The following is a 25,910-nucleotide window of genomic DNA, read 5'->3' as shown; positions in this document are numbered from 1 at the left end:
AGTGTATTATTCCATATATTCAGTGTATCATTCCATGTATTCAGTGTTTCATTCCATATATTCAGAGTCCCATTCCATATATTCAGTGTTTCATTCCATATATTCAGTGTTTCATTCCATGTATTCAGTGTTTCATTCCATATATTCAGAGTCCCATTCCATATATTCAGTGTTTCATTCCATATATTCAGTGTTTCATTCCATATATTCAGTGTTTCATTCCATATATTCAGTTTCATTCCATGTATTCAGTTTCATTCCATGTATTCAGTGTTTCATTCCATATATTCAGTTTCATTCCATGTATTCAGTGTTTCATTCCATATATTCAGAGTTTCATTCTATATATTCAGTCCCATTCCATGTATTCAGTGTTTCATTCCATATATTCAGAGATTCATTCCATATATTCAAGTTTCATTCTATATATTCAGTGTTTCATTCCATATATTCAGTTTCATTCCATGTATTCAGAGTTTCATTCCATATATTCAGTTTCATTCCATATATTCAAGTTTCATTCTATATATTCAGTGTTTCATTCCATATATTCAGTTTCATTCCATGTATTCAGAGTTTCATTCCATATATTCAGAGATTCATTCTATATATTTAGTCCCATTCCATATATTCAGTGTTTCATTCCATATATTCAGAGTTTCATTCCATATATTCAGTTTCATTCCATATATTCTGTGTTTTATTCCATATATTCAGTGTTTCATTCCATATATTCAGTTTCATTCCATGTATTCAGTGTTTCATTCCATATATTCAGTTTCATTCCATGTATTCAGTGTTTCATTCCATATATTCAGTTTCATTCCATGTATTCAGTGTTTCATTCCATATATTCAGTGTTTCATTCCATATACTCAGTTTCATTCCATATATTCAGAGTTTCATTCTATATATTCAGTTTCATTCCATATATTCTGTGTTTTATTCCATATATTCAGTGTTTCATTCCATATATTCAGTTTCATTCCATGTATTCAGTGTTTCATTCCATATATTCAGTTTCATTCCATGTATTCAGAGTTTCATTCCATATATTCAGTTTCATTCTATATACAGTGAGGAAAATAAGTATTTGAACACCCTGCTATTTTGCAAGTTCTCCCACTTGGAAATCATGGAGGGGTCTGAAATTGTCATCGTAGGTGCATGTCCACTGTGAGAGACATAATCTAAAAAAAAAAATCCAGAAATCACAATATATGATTTTTTAACTATTTATTTGTATGATACAGCTGCAAATAAGTATTTGAACACCTGTCTATCAGCTAGAATTCTGACCCTCAAAGACCTGTTAGTCTGCCTTTAAAATGTCCACCTCCACTCCATTTATTATCCTAAATTAGATGCACCTGTTTGAGGTCGTTAGCTGCATAAAGACACCTGTCCACCCCATACAATCAGTAAGAATCCAACTACTAACATGGCCAAGACCAAAGAGCTGTCCAAAGACACTAGAGACAAAATTGTACACCTCCACAAGGCTGGAAAGGGCTACGGGGAAATTGCCAAGCAGCTTGGTGAAAAAAGGTCCACTGTTGGAGCAATCATTAGAAAATGGAAGAAGCTAAACATGACTGTCAATCTCCCTCGGACTGGGGCTCCATGCAAGATCTCACCTCATGGGGTCTCAATGATCCTAAGAAAGGTGAGAAATCAGCCCAGAACTACACGGGAGGAGCTGGTCAATTACCTGAAAAGAGCTGGGACCACCGTTTCCAAGGTTACTGTTGGTAATACACTAAGACGTCATGGTTTGAAATCATGCATGGCACGGAAGGTTCCCCTGCTTAAACCAGCACATGTCAAGGCCCGTCTTAAGTTTGCCAATGACCATTTGGATGATCCACAGGAGTCATGGGAGAAAGTCATGTGGTCAGATGAGACCAAAATAGAACTTTTTGGTCATAATTCCACTAAACGTGTTTGGAGGAAGAAGAATGATGAGTACCATCCCAAGAACACCATCCCTACTGTGAAGCATGGGGGTGGTAGCATCATGCTTTGGGGGTGTTTTTCTGCACATGGGACAGGGCGACTGCACTGTATTAAGGAGAGGATGACCGGGGCCATGTATTGCGAGATTTTGGGGAACAACCTCCTTCCCTCAGTTAGAGCATTGAAGATGGGTCGAGGCTGGGTCTTCCAACATGACAATGACCCGAAGCACACAGCCAGGATAACCAAGGAGTGGCTCTGTAAGAAGCATATCAAGGTTCTGGCGTGGCCTAGCCAGTCTCCAGACCTAAACCCAATAGAGAATCTTTGGAGGGAGCTCAAACTCCGTGTTTCTCAGCGACAGCCCAGAAACCTGACTGATCTAGAGAAGATCTGTGTGGAGGAGTGGGCCAAAATCCCTCCTGCAGTGTGTGCAAACCTGGTGAAAAACTACAGGAAATGTTTGACCTCTGTAATTGCAAACAAAGGCTACTGTACCAAATATTAACATTGATTTTCTCAAGTGTTCAAATACTTATTTGCAGCTGTATCATACAAATAAATAGTTAAAAAATCATACATTGTGATTTCTGGATTTTTTTTTTTAGATTATGTCTCTCACAGTGGACATGCACCTACGATGACAATTTCAGACCCCTCCATGATTTCTAAGTGGGAGAACTTGCAAAATAGCAGGGTGTTCAAATACTTATTTTCCTCACTTTATTTAGTCCCATTCCATATATTCAGTGTTTCATTCCATATATTCAGAGATTCATTCCATATATTCAGTTTCATTCCATATATTCAGAGTTTCATTCTATATATTCAGTTTCATTCCATATATTCTGTGTTTCATTCCATATATTCAGTGTTTCATTCCATATATTCAAGTTTCATTCCATATATTCAAGTTTCTTTCCATATATTCAGTTTCATTCTATATATTCAGTTTCATTCCATGTATTCAGTGTTTCATTCCATATATTCAGTTTCATTCCATATATTCAAGTTTCTTTCCATATATTCAGTGTTTCATTCCATATATTCAGTGTTTCATTCCATGTATTCAGTGTTTCATTCCATATATTCAGTTTCATTCCATATATTCAGAGTCCCATTCCATATATTCAGTGTTTCATTTCATTTATTCAGAGATTCATTCCATATATTGTTTCATTCCATATATTCAGTGTTTCATTCCATATATTCAGTGTTTCATTCCATATATTCAGTGTTTCATTTCATTTATTCAGAGATTCATTCCATATATTCAGTGTTTCATTCTATGTCAGTTTCATTCCATATATTCAGTTTCATTCTATATATTCAGTTTCATTTCATGTATTCAGTTTTATTCCATATATTCAGTGTTTCATTCCATATATTCAGTTTCATTCCATATATTCAGAGTTTAATTCTATATATTCAGTTTCATTCCATATATTCAGTGTTTTATTCCATATATTCAGTGTTTCATTCCATATATTCAAGTTTCTTTCCATATATTCAGTTTCATTCTATATATTCAGTTTCATTCCATATATTCAGAGATTCATTCCATATATTCAAGTTTCATTCCATATATTCAGAGTTTAATTCTATATATTCAGTTTCATTCCATATATTCAGTGTTTTATTCCATATATTCAGTGTTTCATTCTATATATTCAGTTTCATTCCATATATTCAGTGTTTTATTCCATATATTCAGTGTTTCATTCCATATATTCAGTTTCATTCCATATATTCAAGTTTCTTTCCATATATTCAGTTTCATTCTATATATTCAGTTTCATTCCATATATTCTGTGTTTCATTCCATATATTCAGAGATTCATTCCATATATTCAAGTTTCATTCCATATATTCAGAGTTTCATTCTATATATTCAGTTTCATTCCATATATTCAGTGTTTTATTCCATATATTCAGTGTTTCATTCCATATATTCAGTTTCATTCCATATATTCAGTGTTTCATTCCATATATTCAGTGTTTCATTCCATATACTCAGTTTCATTACATATATTCAGAGTCCCGTTCCATATATTCAGTGTTTCATTTCATTTATTCAGAGATTCATTCTATATATTCAGTTTCATTCCATATATTCAGTTTCATTCTATATATTCAGTTTCATTCCATGTATTCAGTGTTTCATTCCATATATTCACAGTTTCATTCCATATATTCACAGTTTCATTCCATATATTCAGTTTCATTCCATATATTCAGAGATTCATTCCATATATTCAGAGATTCATTCCATATGTTCAAACTTCATATTATAAATACAATAATTTCCTGAATGGCATGCCATAATACAGTGGTGTGAAAAAGTGTTTGCCCCCTTGGTAAATATGATCAAAGATGGCTGTAAAAAATAAATCTGCATTTTTAATCCTTTTGATATTTTATTTAAAAAATGTGCAAAAATCTAACCTTTCATTGAAGTAAAATAATTGAAAGTGGGGGGAAACTCACATTATGAAATAAATGTTTTTCTCCAAAACACGTTGGGAAAAATTGTTTGCCCCCTTTTATTAAATACTTTTTGTAACCTCTTTTTTCCAAGATAACAGATCTGAGTCTTCTCCTATAATGCCTGATGAGTTTGGAGAACACCTGACAAGAGATCAGAGACCATTCCTTCATACAGAATCTCTCCATCCTGTTCTCCGTTATAAGATTTCTAACACAGGCTGTCAGGTTTAGATTTTTTATCTGTTGGTATTTGATCGAATCCGTGATGCCATGTATATGAACAAGATGTCCAGGACCTCTGGCAGAAAATTAGGCCCACAGCATTAAAGATACAGCAGAGTATTTCATTTTACACATGGGGTACATTTTTATCCCAAAATGAGTTATTTTTTTTTCTTGTCAACAAACAAGTTTATGGTCACTGAAAGGCTTTTCTGAGGTAAATGTAAAGTTAAGTGACATTATTTACAAGCTGTTTTATTGACATCTTTCGGCAGTTGAAACACTGATTGACATGAGCCAGGATTCATTAGTACGTTGTTCTGTATCTTTCAATATTCCTTCTGATGTTTACTTGTTTATTTGCTGCTGTAACTAGTAGTAAAGAAGAAAAGATGATAGGTTTACGTGCCGCTACAGCGATCTGTCCCCACACATTAAAGAGACACAAAAACATTTGTTTTCATTTGAAAGCTGAGAAATAATTTCAAATCAAAAGTAATAAAACACAAAGCTTTTTGCGATTATTGGATGGCAGACAAATAATGTTTACTGAAGTTTATTCACGCATCAACTGAAAACAGAAACAAGAAATCGGTAGTGTCAACCTAGCCCTAGCGTCCACACAGCTGACATGTTTATTGTTTTAGTTTATTCATGTTGTGTGCATGAAATAGATGACATAGATAAAACACACCGTCAGAGAAACGCTTATCATACATCACCCATGATTTCAGCGCTCCAAACTCTTTCAGCTGAAACTAATTTGGAAGGAATATTTTTGGTGGCTGAAATTTCAGTGCATCACTAAATATCTTTATATTTGTTTTATATATATCCTTTGTATATCCTTTCCTCTTGTGTGTGTGTGTGAATGCATATGGCCGACTTCATCACACTCACAATGAGAAATCTCCATGTCATACAAAAAAATAAAGCACTAAAATAAGGTAGCAGAGTCAGGAAGTGATGCGGAGGATAATGAATGAGGCAGTGCTGAGAAAGGTCTTTAGCATTGGCTCCAGCAGAACGGCCCCATTGTTTTCCCAGTTTACATCTCATCTCGAGTCAATCTGGATCAGAGCCACACGGTCGATTCCCTCTTTTATATGGTCCGTATTGTCTGGATGTGAATTAGCGGCGGGTTTGTCTTTGTTCAGCTTCTGTCTAAATGAAGTCCTGTAACGTGATGCTTCATGGGTCGCTCTTCACCTCTGACACGGAAAGCAGGAACAGTCCTTTACTGGTGAATAAATGAGCCTCTGTGTGTGTTGGGCCGTATTTGTGTAATGGCCATTCACGTCTTTAAGTGCATTTCAATGCTTCTTTATACAAGTGCACACTCTGATTTTTGTGGTCTGAGACAAATTTCATGAATTGTAAAAGATTTATTTTGTCTTTCTTTGATCGTTTATTGTGGCATGCTCAACGATGGCCTCAGTTCACTTACTTAAATTTTTTTGAGTAAACCCGTTGCCTTAAGAAAAAAATTAAAATAAACTTAATGCTTAATTGAAAAAATTAAGTTATGTGATCTTGACAATTCCACATTACTTGATGCAAATGTTTTTAATACTGCTTGAGCATGAGAAACTTCGGTCTCCAACAGTTAGTGTAACCTTTGTTTTTATTTGTACTCTTATCCACTGTTTTTTGCACTTCCTTGCCTTTAAAGTATTAAACTTCGTTTGGAACGACTTTTAAATGGATGCCTGGTGTGATTCTCCTTGCGACCGTTTGGGTCTCTATCACAACATGTCACCAGTTTTGCCACATCATTTTAGAGTTTAGACAAACGTACTTTTAAAATAGAGCTGTAAGCTGCGGTTTCAGGGCCAAGCACACTAGTTTTACATGCTTTATAGGGCTGTATTTGTGTGGTCATGAGCCACAGTGCCGTGTTTTTAATAAAGACGTATTAGAAGAACACAGGTCAGTCTACTCGTAATTGACTACAGTAGCAGCCACATTCAAAGACCTGTCTCCGCTTACCCTGCTGGTCTCAGCTGGTTTAAGCTGGTCTCCCAGCCTGACCAAACTGGTGTTTAGCAGGGCGGCCAACAATAGAGCTTAGGCTGGTTACATTTTTTTTCTACTGGGTAGTTTATTGTTTTCATGTACACTTACACTTAAACCTAAAAATTATTATTATTAACTTATTATTATTATTTCACCAGAAATTCCTAATAAAGCATTTCTTTGCATCTGCAATTGTCTCACCGTTTTCCTTCCTGTTTATTTTTCAGTTTTCAACAGTTTGAAAATCAAAACTCCAATTACTTACTGTACATTTGTAAGGCTTGGTCTGAAGATGATCTGAACCAATTTAGGTGAAGATTGGACAAACATTGGGCATTAAAAAACGACAACTTGGCTTCACCACAGCGCCACCGAAGCATTTACCCCCTGCATTACAGTAATGTCCAAGATATTTGACAAAGTAGGTATTAAAAGGTTAGTAGTAAAAGGAGTTGTTAGTAGGTGGCATTTTAAAGTGTGCTCACAACAGAAAGATGGACATCCCATGTTTTCTTTATGGATAAGGCAATCCTAATGCATTGCAACAAGCTTGGTCCACAAGTCACATGCACTGCTTTTATACTTTTATGGCATTTTTTGAATGTGGTCACATGGGAAAAGAGCCTCATGAAGATCCTTCACATTTCTCTTTTTGTGAATAAAAGCAGCAGCAGCAACAACAGTTCGCATATTTTTGGGTAAACTATTTGGAGTACTGCTAAATATCGGTGAAAGTCTCCCAGTTTCCATGGCTGAAGTGATATGCAGTTCTCTGCAGTGCTGTAATCGTGTGTAAATTGTCTCTTACTTAAGCTTAGAAGTCAAGTTATATTTCATCAGTGAGTTAATGCAAGCCACTCCACCCTCTATTATATTGTTTATGAAAAGACACCCAAAACCAGCAGGAATACGATTCATTTCTGCAGTGATGCAACATTGTCAAGTGCCACAGCAGACGCAGGAGACACCCAGTGAGATGATACGCTACGCTCTTGTTATTGTTGTTGTGTGGTTAGTTTGGTTTGGGCTTGTTTTTTCGATTCCAGAGCCCAACGTCTCATAATAACGCTCTGCTTTGATCTTCCCTAGTTGGTGCTTATTTATTCTCCTCACTGTGAATATTTTGTGGTGATGTTAATGGGCCCTCCCAGCACACATTAAAGAGCCACGAGAGCCGAGAGAAGCGAGACGTAGAGAGCGAGACGGCCTGTGAGGGCTGAGGTGCGGGCAGGACCGGTGTCTGCTCCTAATTGAGGGAAAATGCGTTGCACATGGGCTGTTGGCTGATCGCTGTTTGAAGCGGAGTGTGAATGTGTGTGTGGAGCGTGCTGTTTGTGTTTGTACGCGTGTTCCCAATGCGTAATTAGTGATTAGTGTGGGTCTTTCAGCTCGCGTTTAGAGCTGATAAAAGAAAGATGTCCTCGTCTGTTGCTCTGTTCGAGAACCTAGTGATCCGCTGAGCCTGCTTAGACAGTTGCTGGCTTCATTAGTCAGTGTCTTAGGCAGGGTTGAACAAATAACATGGGCTGCGTGTCAGGGTTTGGGTTGATGAAAGTAGCGAGGACTCAAATGCAGAGTGATGGGTTTTTATTAAGCATAAAATAAAACAAAAACAAATAAAAACTACCCCGTGGGGGATACAAGACAGGCAGCAAGACTTTACAAGAACTGGACTTGGCAGCAACGGGAAACATGAGGGTACCTTATACGATGAACCAACACAGGACTGCAAACACAAGGAGAATAAATTGGGAAGCAAACAAAAGAGGGTAATGAGGTAAGGCAGGTGGGGCAAATTAACCAATAATCAGGCAAGAAGATGGGCGGATTTAGGCCTTGTTTACACTGTCAGTGAAATGTGACCCAATTCCGATTTTTTTGCTCATATGTGACACAGATGGGATGTGTTCTATGACAGTGTAAACAGGAAAAAAAACCATGCATTCGGATATTTCGAGATCGGTTTCAGGCCTCATTCATATGTGGAAAGAAATCGGATATGTGCCAATGCGACTGTCATGTAAACAGGCAGATTGGATTGTCTGAGGCATTGGGCAACATCTCCGCGGTTTAATGACGAGAGAAACCCCGACGCGCATCTGCAAAGGGACGGATGGCCCGACGAAACGTTGTGTCGTCGTAGGAGAGGAATGTGGACAAACGTTGACACAACATATTGTAGTACACAACAAAATTTCGGACCCACTGCTCCTCGTTAAAGCCAATATTTAAACACAATATGCTCCCACCAGTCCTGAGATCTCTCTCACACACAATAACTGAAGCATATGTGCAATAACGGCACTTTTCGTCCTCCTTCGCCTCAAAATCATGGTAATGTTTGGCGAACTTCGCATATATCGCAGAGCTAGCATCAAGCATATTTCACGTTCGTCCATCTGTGCAAGAGAATTTAACCCTTTAAGCATGCGCGATGTTTCAGTTAGTATGGCAAGTGTAAACGCATGAATCGGATATGGGTCACAGTTGAAAGAATGTGTAAACGGACGGTCAAAAAAATCGGATAAAGGTAACAAATCAGAATTGGGCATCAAGACCTGCAGTGTAAACGAGGCCTTAGACACTTCGACAGGAGAGCACATGGCACAAGGAAACATACATGACAAGCCAAGTGCTCACACCAAACATGACTAAAACACAAGCTACAGTAAAACAAATCACAAGCCATGTGCTAACACAAAACGAGACATGAACACTTAGCCAATGAGAACACTCATAAGCCACATGTTCACACAAAACATGACAACATGACAAGACAAACACAAGCTGTGTGCTACACAGTACAAGACAAAACAGGAGTGTCAGGGCTCTGTCACAAAACCAAGAAATAGAACTGAAATAGAAGTGCGGGCAAACATGCTACCGAACTGAACATAAATACCCCCAAATTCAAGATGCGCGGAAGTAAATGCCCTTATAATAAAACTAAAATGATTACGGCATGGCTTGTCGGACTTAGCAACAGTAACTGTCTAACTATAAATGTGCGAATATCGAGTATCAAGCTAACTTCATGCGCGGTATGTTCATATTCTGAGTCCGCTTGCCTGTTCCTATATCTAGCATAGCCTACATCCCCAATAAGGTGCGAGTTTGGTCTTTTATATCACTGTATTTTGTCCATTGAGTTACTTTAGGTGTCCTGACCACAGGGGAATCCGGGAGAGTGACGTATTGAGGGAACCCCCAGTTCTGAAGCACAGCTCCATGATATAAAGTTAAGAAAACTAAACAACCGAGAGAAATGTATGTCTACTACCTCAGATTTAACGTTTGATCTGTACATCAGCATCGGGGAATAACATTATAATCTTGTTCACGGTAGAGAAAGCTGCTTACATGTGCAAAACTAACTGTGAAAACTTCAATGTAAACACAGCTTTTGTGTCTTTATCAGCTTTTCCATAGATATACTGGCCCTGATAATCATCACACACACTTACCGCTTGCTCCATTTCTGTAAATCCGTTTTTATGAATGAATGACTCTCTCACCCGTTGCTCTATAGTTTTCTTCGTCAACAGCCGCTTGCGCCCCCTGCTGGTGAGCTCGACTAACAGTTATGGAGATCATCAATCGGCAATCCACTGATATTCCTGCCGTTCCTGGATGTCAAATGTTGAAATTTTCTGTCGAATTTGAACCACTGAATTTGTGGAAGTGAATTTGTGGATCTACACAAAATAATAGCTTTACTTTTATCTTGGCTTTCAACAAAAGGAACAGCTACAGGTCTACCGATATGGCATTAGGCAATAGGACGTTATAAAATATACTGCGCCGAAGTAGACTTTATACAGGCGAAAACACTTTTCAGACTGGATCAAGAAATCCAGCTTAATGAATGTATGAATGAATGAATGCATGAATGAGGCATTTATATAGCGCTTTCATATGTTTACTGTAGGCCTACACTTAAAAGCGCTTTACAATCATTTTAGGGAATCTCTCCTCAACCACCACCAGTGGTTATTATATCTGAGGAAATAACGGGATCTGGCCAAATGATTGGATACAGAATGATGCACTTAAAATCTATCCAGAACAGTGAAGAGGGAAGCGCATTTCTTCACAAGCGCATTTCTTTACACAGACACACACACACACAAAAATTCAGAATTGGAAACATGCCCTATGCACCAGTGTACGCGCGCTGTTATGAATGCACACACACGCAACTTCTACAGAAGACTGTATTGTGGTAATGTTTCGATTTTATTTACAAGGCCTTTTATTTTATAAAGTCAAAATATTTCGACTTTAATCTCAAATTGTTTCGACTTTAATCTCGAAATGTTTCGACTTTAATCTCGAAATACTATAATTATAAATTTCTTTTGACGGATTTTTTTTTATGTTGCGTTTCAGGGCTTCCGTAACGAATCAGTGTTTTGGCTTTTGTTCTAAAACCTAATGGGCTTCCTACATCTTTTTCGGCAACACTTTATCCAATAATACTTTTTAAAAAATTGTTTTTTAACCCTCAAACCCTCAAAAGGTTGCTAATGTTACTGCACCTTTAGTCTGTGTTGCATATTTAGGTTGTCAGAAGATGGGGAATAAAGCAAGGATTTTGTTGTCAGGAACCAGCAGTAAATGTGTTTTTCTCAGTTCACTTCAGACTCCAGTGCCTGTCAAACAGAGGCTCTGTGTGTGATCCAGGTCATTGTCACAGTGTTTTGTGGAGCAGCAGGTAAAATCTTATTCAAGAGCATCTGGTTGTAGTTATGGATTTATCCAAGTTTTGAATCCCGTCAGCTGATGAAGGCCCTCTCTGATGAGTGACGAGAGGTCTTCAGGGATTGGGTAACCAAGTCCAGATGCTCTTACATGCACATCCTACCAGTTTACAAATACATGGATTACAGTATACCATGCAGAACAGGTTTACGAAATACTCATGTGTGACATAATCCGGTTTGGGATCTTTCTTGAAAAATTACATAGGGTCAGAGGTGAACTGAAACTGGCAGATAGTTTATAAATGCACTTTTTATTTTTATTAATCGAGCAACTGCTTATGAATCAGTGGAGTAAAGTTTGTTAGAGTAAGAGGTACGTCAAACTCAAGCTGTTTTTTGGGTCTGAAACAACTCAAAACAGTTTTCAGTAAAGCACAACTTGACTTTTAAAACTTCAAAGACTCGTGAGATTTTAAAGGGATAGTTCACCCAAAACCAGTCAAAAAGTCATCAGTTATTGGGGCAAAATACTGAAAAACACAACTGAAAAATACCCCACGCAAAATCACACAGACACACTGATAGAAATAGTTTTCACACAATAAATATTAAAAGCATTTATTTATGTAATCTTTATTATTTCAGTCTCTTGTTTAGATTATCATAGATTTAGCCATGTAATTAATAGTTTTGTGATGGATTTTCATATTTAAAGATCGAGTTTCTAAATCCAGGACAGGAGGAAAACAATAAATTCTACTCTTAAAAGACAATAGGCAAAAAATTTAATTATTATTATTATTTTTTTTTTTCAAATGAGGCACATGAGAACTGAACCATCATCAGTCTAATGATATAGACAGACACAGGTGAAGTGGGAATAGTGGGATCAGCTGTTGATCCCTTTGATGCCATGAAATTGAGTATAAAGTAAGCAGGCCGACACAGGCTTATTTATAGCCGATATGTCGCCCCGCTCTATGAGCTCTTTAAAACAGCTCTGTTTACACACGAGCACACACACACACACACACACACACACATTCAAACACTCTCTCTCTTGTGTCAGTGAATGTAGAAAGGACACAGAAACCCCCCTTCTGTTTGATAAAGACCTGCTTTATACCTGAGAGCATTTAGAGACACATATAGGCTCTGTTCCAAAACCTAGTGAATTGCCTACATAGGCAACATTTAATATTTGTCCGTTTAAGCACACGCCCGAAGCCCAAAGTAACCTTGCCTGTGTTCCTCTCCATCTCGGATCACGTGGACCGAATGCATGTTGAAGAGCGTCTCTTTCGCAGCTCAATACGCTTTTACACGTGACGTTACATGATTCGACTGATTGGATGTTATGTGTGGTGAAAGCCCACCGCTTTAAAGGAAAGAATCATGAATCAAGAATCATGCATCATGTTTTCGTCAGAAGCCAAAATCAAAAAACGAAACTAAAACATCGATTAACATTGACTAATGCTAATCAAACACCAACGACAGAATCCCTCACTGCTCTTGACTGAATAACTTTTGTATGTTCGGTTAGTTTCTGTGTTTTGGACTTTTAGTTTGTTTTTGTCAGTCACATGTGCTTTTGTCTCTGTTTCCCGCCACTCATCTCTTTCCATGGTTAAGATCGTTAGTTAGTTCAGTTCAGCTGTGTTTAGTCAATTAGCTTGTTTGTGTTCGCTACTTAAGTTGTGCCTTTGCTCTCACTCATTGTCCGGTCACCGTCATGTATAGATGTGTTGAGTTAATGCCTGTCTTCTGGATCACTTGTTATTAAACTACGCTTGGAACTTTATTCATCTGTCTTCGTCCTCCTTCCTGCACACACATCCGTGACAGTTATGACCTACTTGAGAATAAAGCACTGTTTATTTCTTTTGTATCTTTGTTCTATTGTATTCATTTGTGCTGCCGCTTGTATTTTGTTTATTTGTTCTTATTTTATTACTGACTGTTTATTTGTCTTAAAAAAAAACCTTTATATTAGTTACAGTTTAGTTTAGTTTAGTGCTAGTAGTTTTTATTGTGTATGATTGAATCGAGAATTGTGAAATTTTTCTGGTGTCATAACAACCATATTTATTAAAATACAAGGTTACTTGGGTCAAAAACACATTAAACATTTTCACTTTAAACACCAACAAAAATTTCAGATAGTGACAACCACATTTACAAATACTTCTGCATAGTTTTTAAAACTAAACTAGCTGCTAATTCAGTGACGTCACACAGCTTTTCTGACATGCTAGACAATGTTTATGTCATAATTTATCAAAATATCCTAATTCGATCAGTATTGAAAGTGCAGTGAATGCAAACTTTCTGGACACCAACACTATCAGCCATGACAGTTTCAGGAGAGACACACAGAATGATCATTTAGAGGATTTACTTCAGTATGTTAAAGAGGTTTTCAGTGTGTATGTGGCCTGTGTTTCTGCTTTAATCTGTTCATTTACATTCACAGACGGCTCTCAGTAGCACTGGCCGCCTCTGTGTGGTGTGTGTCCTCCCATTCACCCGTGTGTTTGTCTCAATTCGCAGAATTGTATGGTTTCGACGTTCTCATTGATTCCAACCTCAAACCGTGGCTCTTGGAAGTGAACCTCTCTCCCTCACTGGCATGGTGAGCAACGCACACACACTAATCCTTTGATTTTTCCATTTTCTTATGTGTATGCTGATGTGTACAATAACTGCTTCTTCCTAGGTTTTGGGTGTTTGTGTTCTGCCTGTGTTATACAGGCAAGTGCAATTTGAGATCACTGCGTTTTGCGCTTTAAATTTCCATCTCATACTGCCATTCAAACAATGGATTTTAGGCAAATATAGAAATGCAATCAAATGTGCATTTTTTTTTTTTTTGGCCCCTGTGGCACCATATTTTGTCTGGGGGAAATGTTGACAGTAGGGCTGTCACGATATGATATCGTGATTATCGCGTCCAAAATAAAAGTTTGTATTTACATAATAAATGTGTGTGTGTACTGTGTATAATTATTATATATATAATATTTAATTATATAGAAATATTTGCATGTATATACTGTTTATAGATTTATATATAATTTATATTTATATAAATATAAATATTGTATATCTAAATAACATTTTTTTTTTATATATATACATGCATGTATGTGTATTTAAATATACAAAATAATTATACACAGTACACACACATTTATTATGAAAATACAAACTTTTAGTTTGGATGCGATAATCGCAATATCATATCGTGACAGCCCTAGTTGACAGTGATGTAGATCACAGTTTAGTTAACCCTCTGGGGTCTGAGGTGTTTTTGGGGCCCTTGGGATGTTTTGACATGCCCTGACATTTGTGCTTTTTTCAGTTATTTATAAACATGATAATGGCAAAGGTGTAAATTCACTCTATATAGCACAAACAGGGCTACCATAATATGTAAGCATCATGTATGTAGATGTTTGTATTTTTAAGAGAATAATGTTTATGCGTGGTTATTGAAAAAACTAAAAATGAAAGTTGCTGAAATAAGACCACAAAACTCATACTAAATATGTGTCCACAAGACTTTTGACTAATGGACGTTGTCGCTTCGAGTTCTGGCTTCAAAATGATGTGAAAATAGTCTTGCTTTATCGTTCACGTAAAACAATACATGTTTTCAATACTTGGAAAGCAAAGCGTGAAGGAGGAGTGGTTTACACCTGAGAATACAATGTCCCACCCACTCTGCATAATGAGCCATTCATTCAGGTGTGACACTGACTGAGCCACAATGCAAGGACAAAAGATATATTTAGAAGAAGACTTATATTGACCATTTAAGATTTTGCTTACATCTATCTTGTAAATATCTTTTGCTATTTTATTAAAAAGGTTACAATTACAACAATAATTACAATTTCAACAATATTTCAAGTGTACTCTTTCTTTGTAAAAAAATGATTATAGGCCTACATTTTATTATGTATTCATTAGTTTGAATATAGCCAACATTGGAACATATATATAATATATATAACATATGAGCAGAAATTGCTAAACAAAAGCTTATTTGATGTGGCAGTATATTCTACAGTAAAAACTGTACCCAAATCTAGTCAACAAAATGTTGTCTTTCATATTTCGCCTGACTGTAACGTTGTTTTTATGAAATATTAGGGCATATAAATGTTAATTTGCAGTTTAATACGTTGCTTATACAAATAGCCTACATTTTATTTCAACATATTTCAGTCGATTTTTACTCATCTCAGTATAGCAATACAGTTTGCTAAAACATCATCATTCATTCACACACAGAAACGCGATTTAAATTTAAACTGTCTTTTTGCGAGCTGTGGTAAACAGCGCATCTCTGCCGTTCATTCATTCACACACAGAGACGCGATTCACTTGAGAAGGAAAAAAAACTTACTACAGTATTCCTCAGCTCAGTCGGATCCTTGCTCCTCGAAATACCCGCACTTCTGAGGTACATTTTCCATTATTATTATTCCTCACAGCGCTGCGAGACGGTGTAAACAAGTAATGATCTGAATAAGCTTGATGTGTTTTCTCGAGCTGATATGGGGGCGTTCACAGGTTTGCGTGGATTGCCTCAGTCATTTGCGTTTGAATAGCGCGCGCTCTCCGTGGGCGGAGTCACATTAAAAATAATTAGATGAGATGAGAACGACTGACATCTCGCTCTTTTCTTACAGATTACATGAACTGAGAATATTTGTTTTTTCATTTTTTCATTTTTTCATTTAAAAGAAGAGAATTCAAGCTTCATGCCTGTGTGTCTGTATGCCTGTTTGACTGAGTATTCGCTGAGTTATTGTTCATTTTCGGACACGTTTCAGAATGGACTTCACTGAGAGAGAGAAGGCAGAACTCGCTTCGTGTTTATTTTTCTTTATTTGGCAAAAAGCAAAACACTTTGTTTTTATTGTGAGTATACACAAAAATAATACACATTTAACAGAATCGATTGATGTATGAAACGTGTTTGTAATATCAAAGTCAACAGAGCAAAATGAATCTCTTTTGAACTGATAAAAAAAAAGCGAGCTGGTATCGCCGGCGATACCGCCGACCCCAGGGGGTTAAGGGTACAATTCTCACTATTGACTAACTATATTAACTATGACTTTTTCCTCAATAAACTCCTAATTAATAGTTAGTATGGTAGTTGATAAGTTTAGGTATTGGGTGATTAAGGGATGTAGAATATGATCATGCAGAATAAGGCATCAATTGTGCTTTATAATAACTAATAAACAGCCATTATCCTAGTAATATGCAACCAGTTAATAGTGAGAACTGGACCCTGAATTAAAGTGTTACCTTGAAGTACAGTGGGTTCAATGGACTGTACAGTAGTTTAACAAAATGCTAATGATTGAGCTGATGAAAGACTTTCCAAAACACTTTCAGTAGACAAAAACTGCATAAGACAGTTGTGAAAGTTGTGAGTTCCAGGACTTTTACAAAGTGCATGCCATTTTAAAAGACTGTAAGTCTCATTTTATCCATGTAAAACTCAATATGGTGTAAAGAACATCTCAAGCATTCCTTATGAACTCACTGATCTATGCCAGAGTATCTGTCATAAGTGGTGGGATCAAATCGAAGCCTCCAAGAAAAGCCTATTTCAAAGCGCGACACCAGATGAGAGGAAGGATTTCCCGTTACAGGTGATTTGGTCGGCCTTCAAAGATCTACTCAATTGGATGTTTTCAGGTCTAGACATGTCCACAACTGGATCAGAAGCTTTGATGCTCTGCATTAAAGGGTTAGTTCACCCAAAAATGAAAATTCTGTCAGTAATTACTCTCCCTCATGTTGTTCCAACCCCGTAAGACTTTCGTTCATCTTCGGAACATTAAGATATTTTTGATGTCTCACTCCTCCATAGGCTGCTAGGTAATCGATATCTGCCATCCCAGAAAAGTTAGTAAAGACATCGTTAAAATAGTCCAAGTGACTACAGTGGCTTGTTATTTCTGTTTTGAAAAGTCGTTATTTTGTTTTTCGCACAAAAAGTATTCTTGTCGCTTGATAAACTTAAGGTTGAGCCGCTGTAGTCACTTGGACTATTTTAACGATGTCTTTACTAACTTTTCTGGGATGGCAGATATCGATTACCTAGAAGCCTATGGAGGAGTGAGACAGCTCTTAGATTTAATCAAAAATATCTTAATTTGTGTTCTGAAGATGAACGAAAGTCTTACGGGGTTGGAACAACATGAGGGTGAGTAATTACTGACAGAATTTTCATTTTTGGGTGAACTAACCCTTTAAGATATTGCAACCAAGTGAGGCAACCATAACCGCCATCATTTGACAGTATTCCATCATCAACTGTATGAACATACCCAACAGTCATCTTCTTGGGAGTTGAAATGAAGGGTTAGAAAACCAACGCGTTTTTTACATGCAAGTGGTTGCGTAAAGACTGGTAAAAGCCATAGAGCGAAGAGTTTTCTCAGGCAACTCTCTCTCACCACTCACATTCAATTTTCTAATACTACTAATGAACATTGTCAAGATGTTCAGCAATGACATTCAGATTGTCATTGTCCGGTATTGTTTGTGTGTATGTTCGTGTATCACAAGCTGTTACGTTGCATTTGCTCTCTTGGATTTTTAGGGGTTCAATGTCTCGTATTTGATCTGCAAAATTTTAGGGTTTTTTGCTACCTACTTTTGCAAACTAGCCTTCGTTTTTCGCTTGATCTGAACCAAACCATTGCATAAAGATTCTCTTTAGTCTGGTTGCCAATAATTATCATTTTGATTCACTTCTGCGACGGGATGCCAAAACTTTCAAAGTGGGCGTGGACACTTTTACTAAAACGGCTATAACTCTTGAACGGAATGAGATCATTTCAGCAAACTTGGTACACATATGTATGGGCTCGGTCTGTGGCCGCATGAAGAAGGACTCGGCGACTGGCCACTTAGTGCTATAAAATGAAAAACAAACAAACACGAAAACGGCTATAGCTTCACAACAGTCAGTCCGATTGACTTGAAAACTGGCATGCGTTGTCTTTGTCCAAGGTGCCATGATTGCCTACGAGAACATTCGCTTATCTCAAACACAGCTGCCGTCAGCCAGTGAAGTTCTAGCGGCTGTCAGACAAGGTAAACGGAGGCCGATCGGAACGAAACACGCTGGGCCTGTTTGACTCGCGGCTCTAGAAGCCTGTGAATTAGAAAGAAATCGGCCACCGTGGGGGTACCTTCACGTTTTTCACGTGCGTAATGGATTGCATATGACACAATTTTTCACACACGCCCACATCATTCATACCACATGGTAGAACTCCTCATTCTGAGCAACTTTGCCTCTAGGACACCACTGTCAATCGAATCATTCTTTAAATATTTGAGATTATTTCAAAAACCAATCTATGATCTACAGGCTTGTTAAATAAAACATATCTTGTTGTGCATGGGCTTAAAGGCCTTAAAGTGCTTGAACCCCGTTATTTGCTGCTTGCAGCTATATTCTATTTACTTTGTTTAATAAATGTAACTGTGATTTAGAACTACCTTCGTCATCTTTGGATGTTACAAGTATTTATTGTACCTAACTTAATAAAGCAGGCTGTGGGACTACGAGAAATGGTTAACTCAAAATGTACGTCCGTATGCAAGTTCGAGAGACTTTATTTAAATGAAATACATACACTCCTATTGTCACGTGCCAGTAATTATCCCTCCGCGTGCCATAGGTTGCCGATCCCTGATATAGACAATTGTTATGATGGTGTTTGCAGCTTGACACTGTATAAATCACCATTCAATTTCACTGGATGGAAATGAGCAGCTTAGACATTCTGCCCAATATCTGATTTTGTGTTAGAGTGTGCTGTGTTGTCTTAAAGGCTTATAAATCAGAACAGTTCACTGGCCCACAAGGTTTACATAACAGTGCACTAATACTTTTTCCCCTTTTTATATTTCTAGTGATGCTCCTCTGGATTTGAAGATAAAGGCCAGCATGATCTCCGATATGTTTTCTCTTGTGGGTGAGTTTCTTTTCCCAGGCTCAGAGTTCACAGTCCTCTACCACTTCACCTCAGTCTCATGTTGTAAATGTTCTTGTATGGTCACATTTTCAAACCACAGAACACCCATAACTGCAGGTTACCGTCAGTGGCAGTGGTCATGTGGGTCACATTTGTTTGGTGTAAAGTAATGACCGGTTAAGATGATGGAGGGTTGTGCTTTCCTCCCTGACATGAGGTTTTATAGGACTGTATGATTTTTACGATGCGGAAAACACATTTGAAATCGCCGAATCCAGTATAACACGGAATGTTACAGAATTTGGCAAATTTTGGATAAATAATCAAAAGAAGGGACACACAGTTAATCAAATGGTGATATGGACTAGTGTCTTTTAATATTAAAACACAAAAACACGGCTATTGAAGTCTGCATGTTGTGCTTGTCTCAGTTTGCTCTACTACACAAACTCAATCATGTGTGACGCTCATCTGCACATAAACACACAAACCTAATCATGAACCTAATCTTCAGCAGCATTTCACCATTTCATCTGAGAAAACTATCGGCAGATACACACACAGGGCCCTATTTTAACGATCTGAAACGCAAGTATAAAATGCAAAACGCAAGTAACTTTGTGATGCAAATCTAAAATGGGTTGGTCTGAAGTAGCTTCATTACTCATAGGTGTGGTTTGGGTGTAACGTGAAATAAACCAATCAGAGCGTCATCTCACATTCCCTTTAAGAGCAGGCGCGCTTGTTCCATGGCGGATTGCTATTATAACGGCGGATTTGCCAGGCGCACGCCAGGAGCGGTTCACAGCTGAGGAGACCGACGTTCTCGTCAGGGCCGTAAAAGACAGAGAAGTGACGTTGGGGATGGAGAAACCCACCCAAATTAACTTCGGTTAAACAGGCGTATAATAATTTGTGTAAATGTGTAAGCTAGATTTATGCCTATTTTTTCACATCTTCATGGACACCACAATGATTTCCCTCGTGTGGAATATTTTTCCTTGTAATTATGTATGGTTTGCAAAAATGGCAACTGCTGCGTCTGTGTGTAGAGTAGAGAAGCGAAGTGTATGTGCACACGCTACATTATGGCCAAGCATGTGCCCTTAAAATAGCGTCTGAACGCGCCACTGAAAACGCGCCACTGACTTTAGACTAGGTTTTTCCTGGTCAGTGGCGGAATTGTTTTCTTAAACTGCAAAATAGCACCAGGGAACGTGCGTTGGTGTACAAAGTCAATTGCGCAGGGTGCAAGATAGGGCCCACAAACTCACAGCTCTTCACTACAACCCGCCAAAATAAAAGCTCAGTTTAACTTGAAGAAAATATGACAGGAATATATTGCTATTTTACAGTAGAGTATACTTATTAAACATTAAGGAATATCACACAATGGGCCTCATTCATGAAACACAAGCTGAACAAATTTTTGTGTAAATCGTTTGTAAAGCCGCTCTGAAGTAAATTTTCGGATCAATGAAAATGTTCGTATTTCCAAAATGTTAGTTGGTACGAAAGAAATTTACACCTGCTCCCTATCACACGTAAATTATGCGTAAAGCATAATTTAACGTTCTGTGTTCTGTGTTCTTTTAGGCAAACTAATGACATTGCATTTGATGCACTATGTAGCATAATAATATTTAACGAGTTTGTGTGCTGTCTTTGTTTTTTTTTGTAGCTAAGAGTTGAAAACTGTTGGGTAAAACGCAGCGCTTGTCACTTTTTACCCAGCCGTCCAATCACAGTGGAGGAGGGGCGGGACAAATACCACACCGACCAATCATGCTACTTGTACAATGACTAAACAACACTGGATAAGTTAATATTGCTGGTAACTGTCCAAGTCATAGCAACCAAAGCTGTTAAAACACTACGCCTCCAAAGCGCTCTCAAGCGCCACCAGCTGGCCGTTTTCAGAAGAGCACCAGGCATTTGGTGGACGCACGTTAATTGAATATTTATTATTTGGAGTCCAGAAGATTCCACAGCGTTTCTGGGCACGTAATTTGCGTAGTTGTAATTCATAGACGAGGATTATGCTAACTGAATGAGCTTGCACGCGCGCCTTATATGCAAATGATTGGAATTCATTGACATACGCACATTTAACTATCAAAACTGATGTTTACAAAGTGTTTGTGAATCCGGAGCTGAGTTTTCGGGAAGGTCCATTTTATGTGCAAATTACTTTGAATTTACTCATATATTTATGAAAGTTTCATGAATGAGGCCCATTATCTTAAACATTTTTCCCCATGTTTGAATTTTAACAGTAAACCTCTTTTGTGCAGCACTTTGCCAAAACATTTTTTAAAGGTACTGTTCTAATTTATTTTGAATACATTTTTAAAAGAATATTTAAATTGTTCAAGTTTTATGCATGTGTAATTACCACTGTTTTTGACATTTGTATCATAAAACACACAATCTAGAAAAATTAAATGAGAAATTAAATAAAAAAATAAAATGTGATTTGGAAGGGCCTCTCTGTCTCTCTCGCTAAATCTAGATTGCTCAGGGATCACAAATCACTAATGGGGTATTGCTTACTGCTGGTGGTTTTGTCACATTTTTCCGACCATGAAATTTGACATGTGACGTGCCTGAAAAGAAATCAATACCCTGCATGCTCACCACAGCTTTAAAGAGTTCCCCGCGGGCAGGGTTCGTTAGCTTTAGATGGTTTGCATGGAAGAATTGTTTTAGACGCTTGCATGAGTCATTGAACTGTCACAGTTTGGCTGAAGAAAACACCTCTGCAGAGCTCATGAAAATAATCATTGCTCAAGGCAAAGTTTTGTTGTGCTTGTGCAATCGGTTGTCACCACTCCAGAAACTCTCAAATCTGACGCCAGAGAAAGAAACACTCACTGAAATGATTGATCTCGGCTCAGTGATGGTTGTAGATCTCATGCTGTACTTTATCTTCTTCATGTTTATGGCAGCATCTGTGTGATCCACATTTCTGATGATTACTTTACATCCATTTCAAACATGTCTAGCCATGGTAGAACTGATAAACTTATGTTACATTTTGGTCGATAATTTCTATTTTGGTCATAGGTTCTATTGATTGACACTTTAATAATAAAGTCCCATTAGTGAACATTAGTTAATGCATTAACTTACAATGAGCATTACATTTGTCACAGTATTTATTATATTTGATAAAAAACATACAACTTCATTGTTAGTTCATGTCAGCTCAGGTCCATTAAATAATATTTACAGATACAACTTTTGATTTAATAATGTATTAAAACGAACATTAACTAAGCTTAATAAATGTTTTATAAGTATTTTTCATTGTTAGTTCAAGTAATTAATGTTAATTAACTAACACTTAACAAATGGAACTTGTGATGCATTATCGCAATTTAAAATAACTGTTTTCTATATGAATATATTGAAAATAAACGAACGACCTGGCCAACCCGAGCATGTTCAAGAAACTGCTAAAGACAGTTTTGTCAACACTTGACCCGTTAATACTAACACTAATACCAACAAATACCACAGCACTTACAGTGTGTTCTTTTGTTGATTTAACTGCTTCTGTTGTCTCCTAAATGATTAAATGCAAATGTAATGGAAAATGTAATTTATTCCTGTGATCAAAGCTGAATTTTCAGCATCATTACTCCAGTCTTCAGTGTCACATGATCCTTCAGAAATCATTCTAATATGATGATTTGCTGCTCAAGAAACATGTATGATTATCATCACATCATGAAAGTATGGAAACCATAATACAGTGTTCTTTGATGAGCAAAACAGTATTTGAAATAGAAAAGATTGATTGATTTAATGTATTAATAAAAGTATTAATTTCTTTAAAAAAAACCTTTTGAACGGTAGTGTACATCAGCAATAAATACTGTAGAACGAGGCACCAAACTAAATGTTTGATTTGATATATCATCAACTCTTTCTGACTGTCTGCTCCAGGATTTGCTCTGCTGGTTTTCCACACACACTGCATTGCATCTGGATGGAAAGAAATAAGGAAATGATGAATAACTTATTGAGTGTAGATCATCATCAAAGCACACTTTTGTCTGAACAGCAGCTGTTTGTTGCCCTCAGGTTTAGTGTGTCAGGACCCTTTATCCCGACAGCTGCGCACTGACAGAGCTGCGCTTGACTCAAGGATGAAGAATCCTACCCAGAAGCCTCAGGTACAAATACCCACACTCTACCTTATTTATATAGTTTTCCCTGTTTAGGATTTACAATCGAGCAACACATGACTATTAGGCCAGTCATGATGATTATTATAAAACGGTTGGTTCCAGTCTTTGATTCTGATTGGTCAATAGCTGTTTTTTATTCACTATAAAACACAGCTATGACAAGCTAGTCATTTGTCAGTTGCGTCTTGCTTCTCAGTGTACACAACATGTTTCAGTCCTTTCCATATAAATATAAATATAAAAATTTATATACTCACTTGAGTAATGGTGACCAACCCCAGTCCAGAGTCTCGTCACGCTTCAGCAGACCTTCCAGAGTCTCGACACGCTTCAGCAGATCTTCCAGAGCCTTGTCGCGTTTCAGCAGATCTTCCAGAGCCTCGTTACGCTTCCACCGAACTGCCAGAGTCTGTCGCGTCCAGAGATGTAAGGTAAGTCCTTCGAGTTCCCTGTCTGGTATCCAGCGTGAGGGATGCACCGCTGGTGTCTGCACGCACAGCTGGTATCTGCACGCACAGCTGGTATCCCCAAATCCTCTCGCTCTAGTCCTCTAGTTCCTTCACTAATTCCCCTGTCTGAAGCACTTCCCATGATGGGGATTGCTTTGTGTTGCTTTTGGGCTGCATATACCACCTCAGAACTGCCCCAGGCGATGGCACCCGCTGTAGTATCTCCAGAGGTGGCGGCACATGCTGCAGAACCTTCGGAAGTGTCAGTGATAACAAATTGTAAATCCTCGTCTTGCCCTGTTACAGAGCCTGAGATCGAGTCTCTTTGCGTCATCGAGCCCGGTTCTGAGTCTCTTCGCGTCATGCCTGCAAAGCCTGAGTCTCTTCACGTCATGCCTGCAAAGCCTGAGTCTCTTCACGTCATGCCTGCCGAGCCTGGGTCTCTTCACGTCGGTCCTGCCGAGCCTGGGTCTCTTAACGTCATGCCTGCCGAGCCTGGGTCTCTTCACGTCATGCCTGCCGAGCCTGGGTCTCTTCACGTCGGTCCTGCCGAGCCAGAGCTTCACGTCGGTCCTGCCGAGCCAGAGCTTCACGTAAGTTCTGCCGATCCAGAGACCGTTCACGTCAGTCCTGCCGAGCCAGAGCTTCACGTAAGTTCTGCTGATCCAGAGACCGTTCACGTCACGCCCGCCGAGCCAGTGTCTACGGACAAGATGGTCTCCGCTGAGCCAGTGTCTACGGACAAGATGGCCGCCGCCGCCGCCGAACCAGTGTCTCAGGACAAGATGGTTTCCGCTGAGCCAGTGTCTCCGGACAAGATGGCCGCCGCCGCCGCCGAACCAGTGTCTCAGGACAAGATGGTTTCCGCTGAGCCAGTGTCTCCGGACAAGATGGCCGCCGCCGCCGAACCAGTGTCTCGGGACAAGATGGTCTCCGCCGAGCCAGTGTCTCCGGACAAGATGGCCGCCGCCGCTGCCGAACCAGTGTCTCAGGACAAGATGGTCGCCGCCGAGCCAGTGTCTCAGGACAAGATGGTCTCCGCCGAACCAGTGTCTCCGGACAAGATGGTCTCCGCCGAGCCAGTGTCTCCGGATAAGATGGCCGCCGCCGAGCCAGTGTCTCAGGACAAGATGGTCGCCACCACATCGCCTGAGCCCTCAGCAGAGATGGTCACCGACACGCCTGAACCTGAGCCTTCAGCAGAGATGGCCGTTGACACGCCTGTTCCTGTTCCTGAGCCGGTGTCTGTTCCTGTTCCTGAGCCGGTGTCTGTTCCTGTGCCCTCACGTCGGTCCTGCCGAGCCAGAGCTTCACGTCGGTCCTGCCGAGCCAGAGCTTCACGTCGGTCCTGCCGAGCCAGAGCTTCACGTTGGTCCTGCCGAGCCAGAGCTTCACGTAAGTTCTGCCGATCCAGAGACCGTTCACTTCACGCCCGCCGAGCCAGTGTCTCCGGACAAGATGGCCGCCGCCGAACCAGTGTCTCATGACAAGATGGTCTCCGCTGAGCCAGTGTCTCTGGACAAGATGGTCTCCGCCTGAAGGGTCGTCTCTGCCCTGGCTGCCTGAAGGGATGTCTCCTCCCTGGTCGCCTGCACAGCCTGCTCAGCCTCAGTCTCCAGGTCCTCTTCCGCTCCATGGGCTTGGCCCTCCATCCCTCCCCCAAGACCGCCTCCGCTTCACCACCCTCCTGAACTATTGTTTTTGTTTTGATGGGCGTCGGGAGCCGCCCATAGAGGGGGGGCTATGTAACAGTTTGGGTTTTGTTTTATTGTCATTGTCATGTTTCTGTGTCTTATCATGTGATCCCCTGTTCTTGTCATGTGATCCTGCCATGTGTTCCATGTTGTCATTGGTTTAAAT

The 25,910-nt window shown here is 38.9% G+C and overlaps 1 protein-coding gene across 2 annotated transcripts in view; it reads left to right on the top strand.

Moving 5' to 3' along the window:
- The window catches only part of ttll5 (tubulin tyrosine ligase-like family, member 5), a 145,827-nt gene that overhangs the window by 21,484 nt on the left and 98,433 nt on the right, over positions 1 to 25,910 (top strand). For both annotated transcript variants that reach the window (XM_084097321.1, XM_084097320.1), the window contains exons 13-15: positions 13,938 to 14,019; positions 19,344 to 19,405; positions 23,495 to 23,586. In XM_084097321.1, the coding sequence (XP_083953447.1) occupies positions 13,938 to 14,019; positions 19,344 to 19,405; positions 23,495 to 23,586 (236 nt within the window). The remainder of the gene's footprint in view (positions 1 to 13,937; positions 14,020 to 19,343; positions 19,406 to 23,494; positions 23,587 to 25,910) is intronic.

Source organism: Abramis brama, assembly GCF_963993115.1.
Source record: "Abramis brama genome assembly, chromosome: 21".
Classification (NCBI taxonomy): domain Eukaryota; kingdom Metazoa; phylum Chordata; class Actinopteri; order Cypriniformes; family Leuciscidae; genus Abramis; species Abramis brama.
The sequence above is the reverse complement of the archived record's forward strand: the minus strand, read 5'-3'. Positions and strand labels throughout refer to the sequence as shown.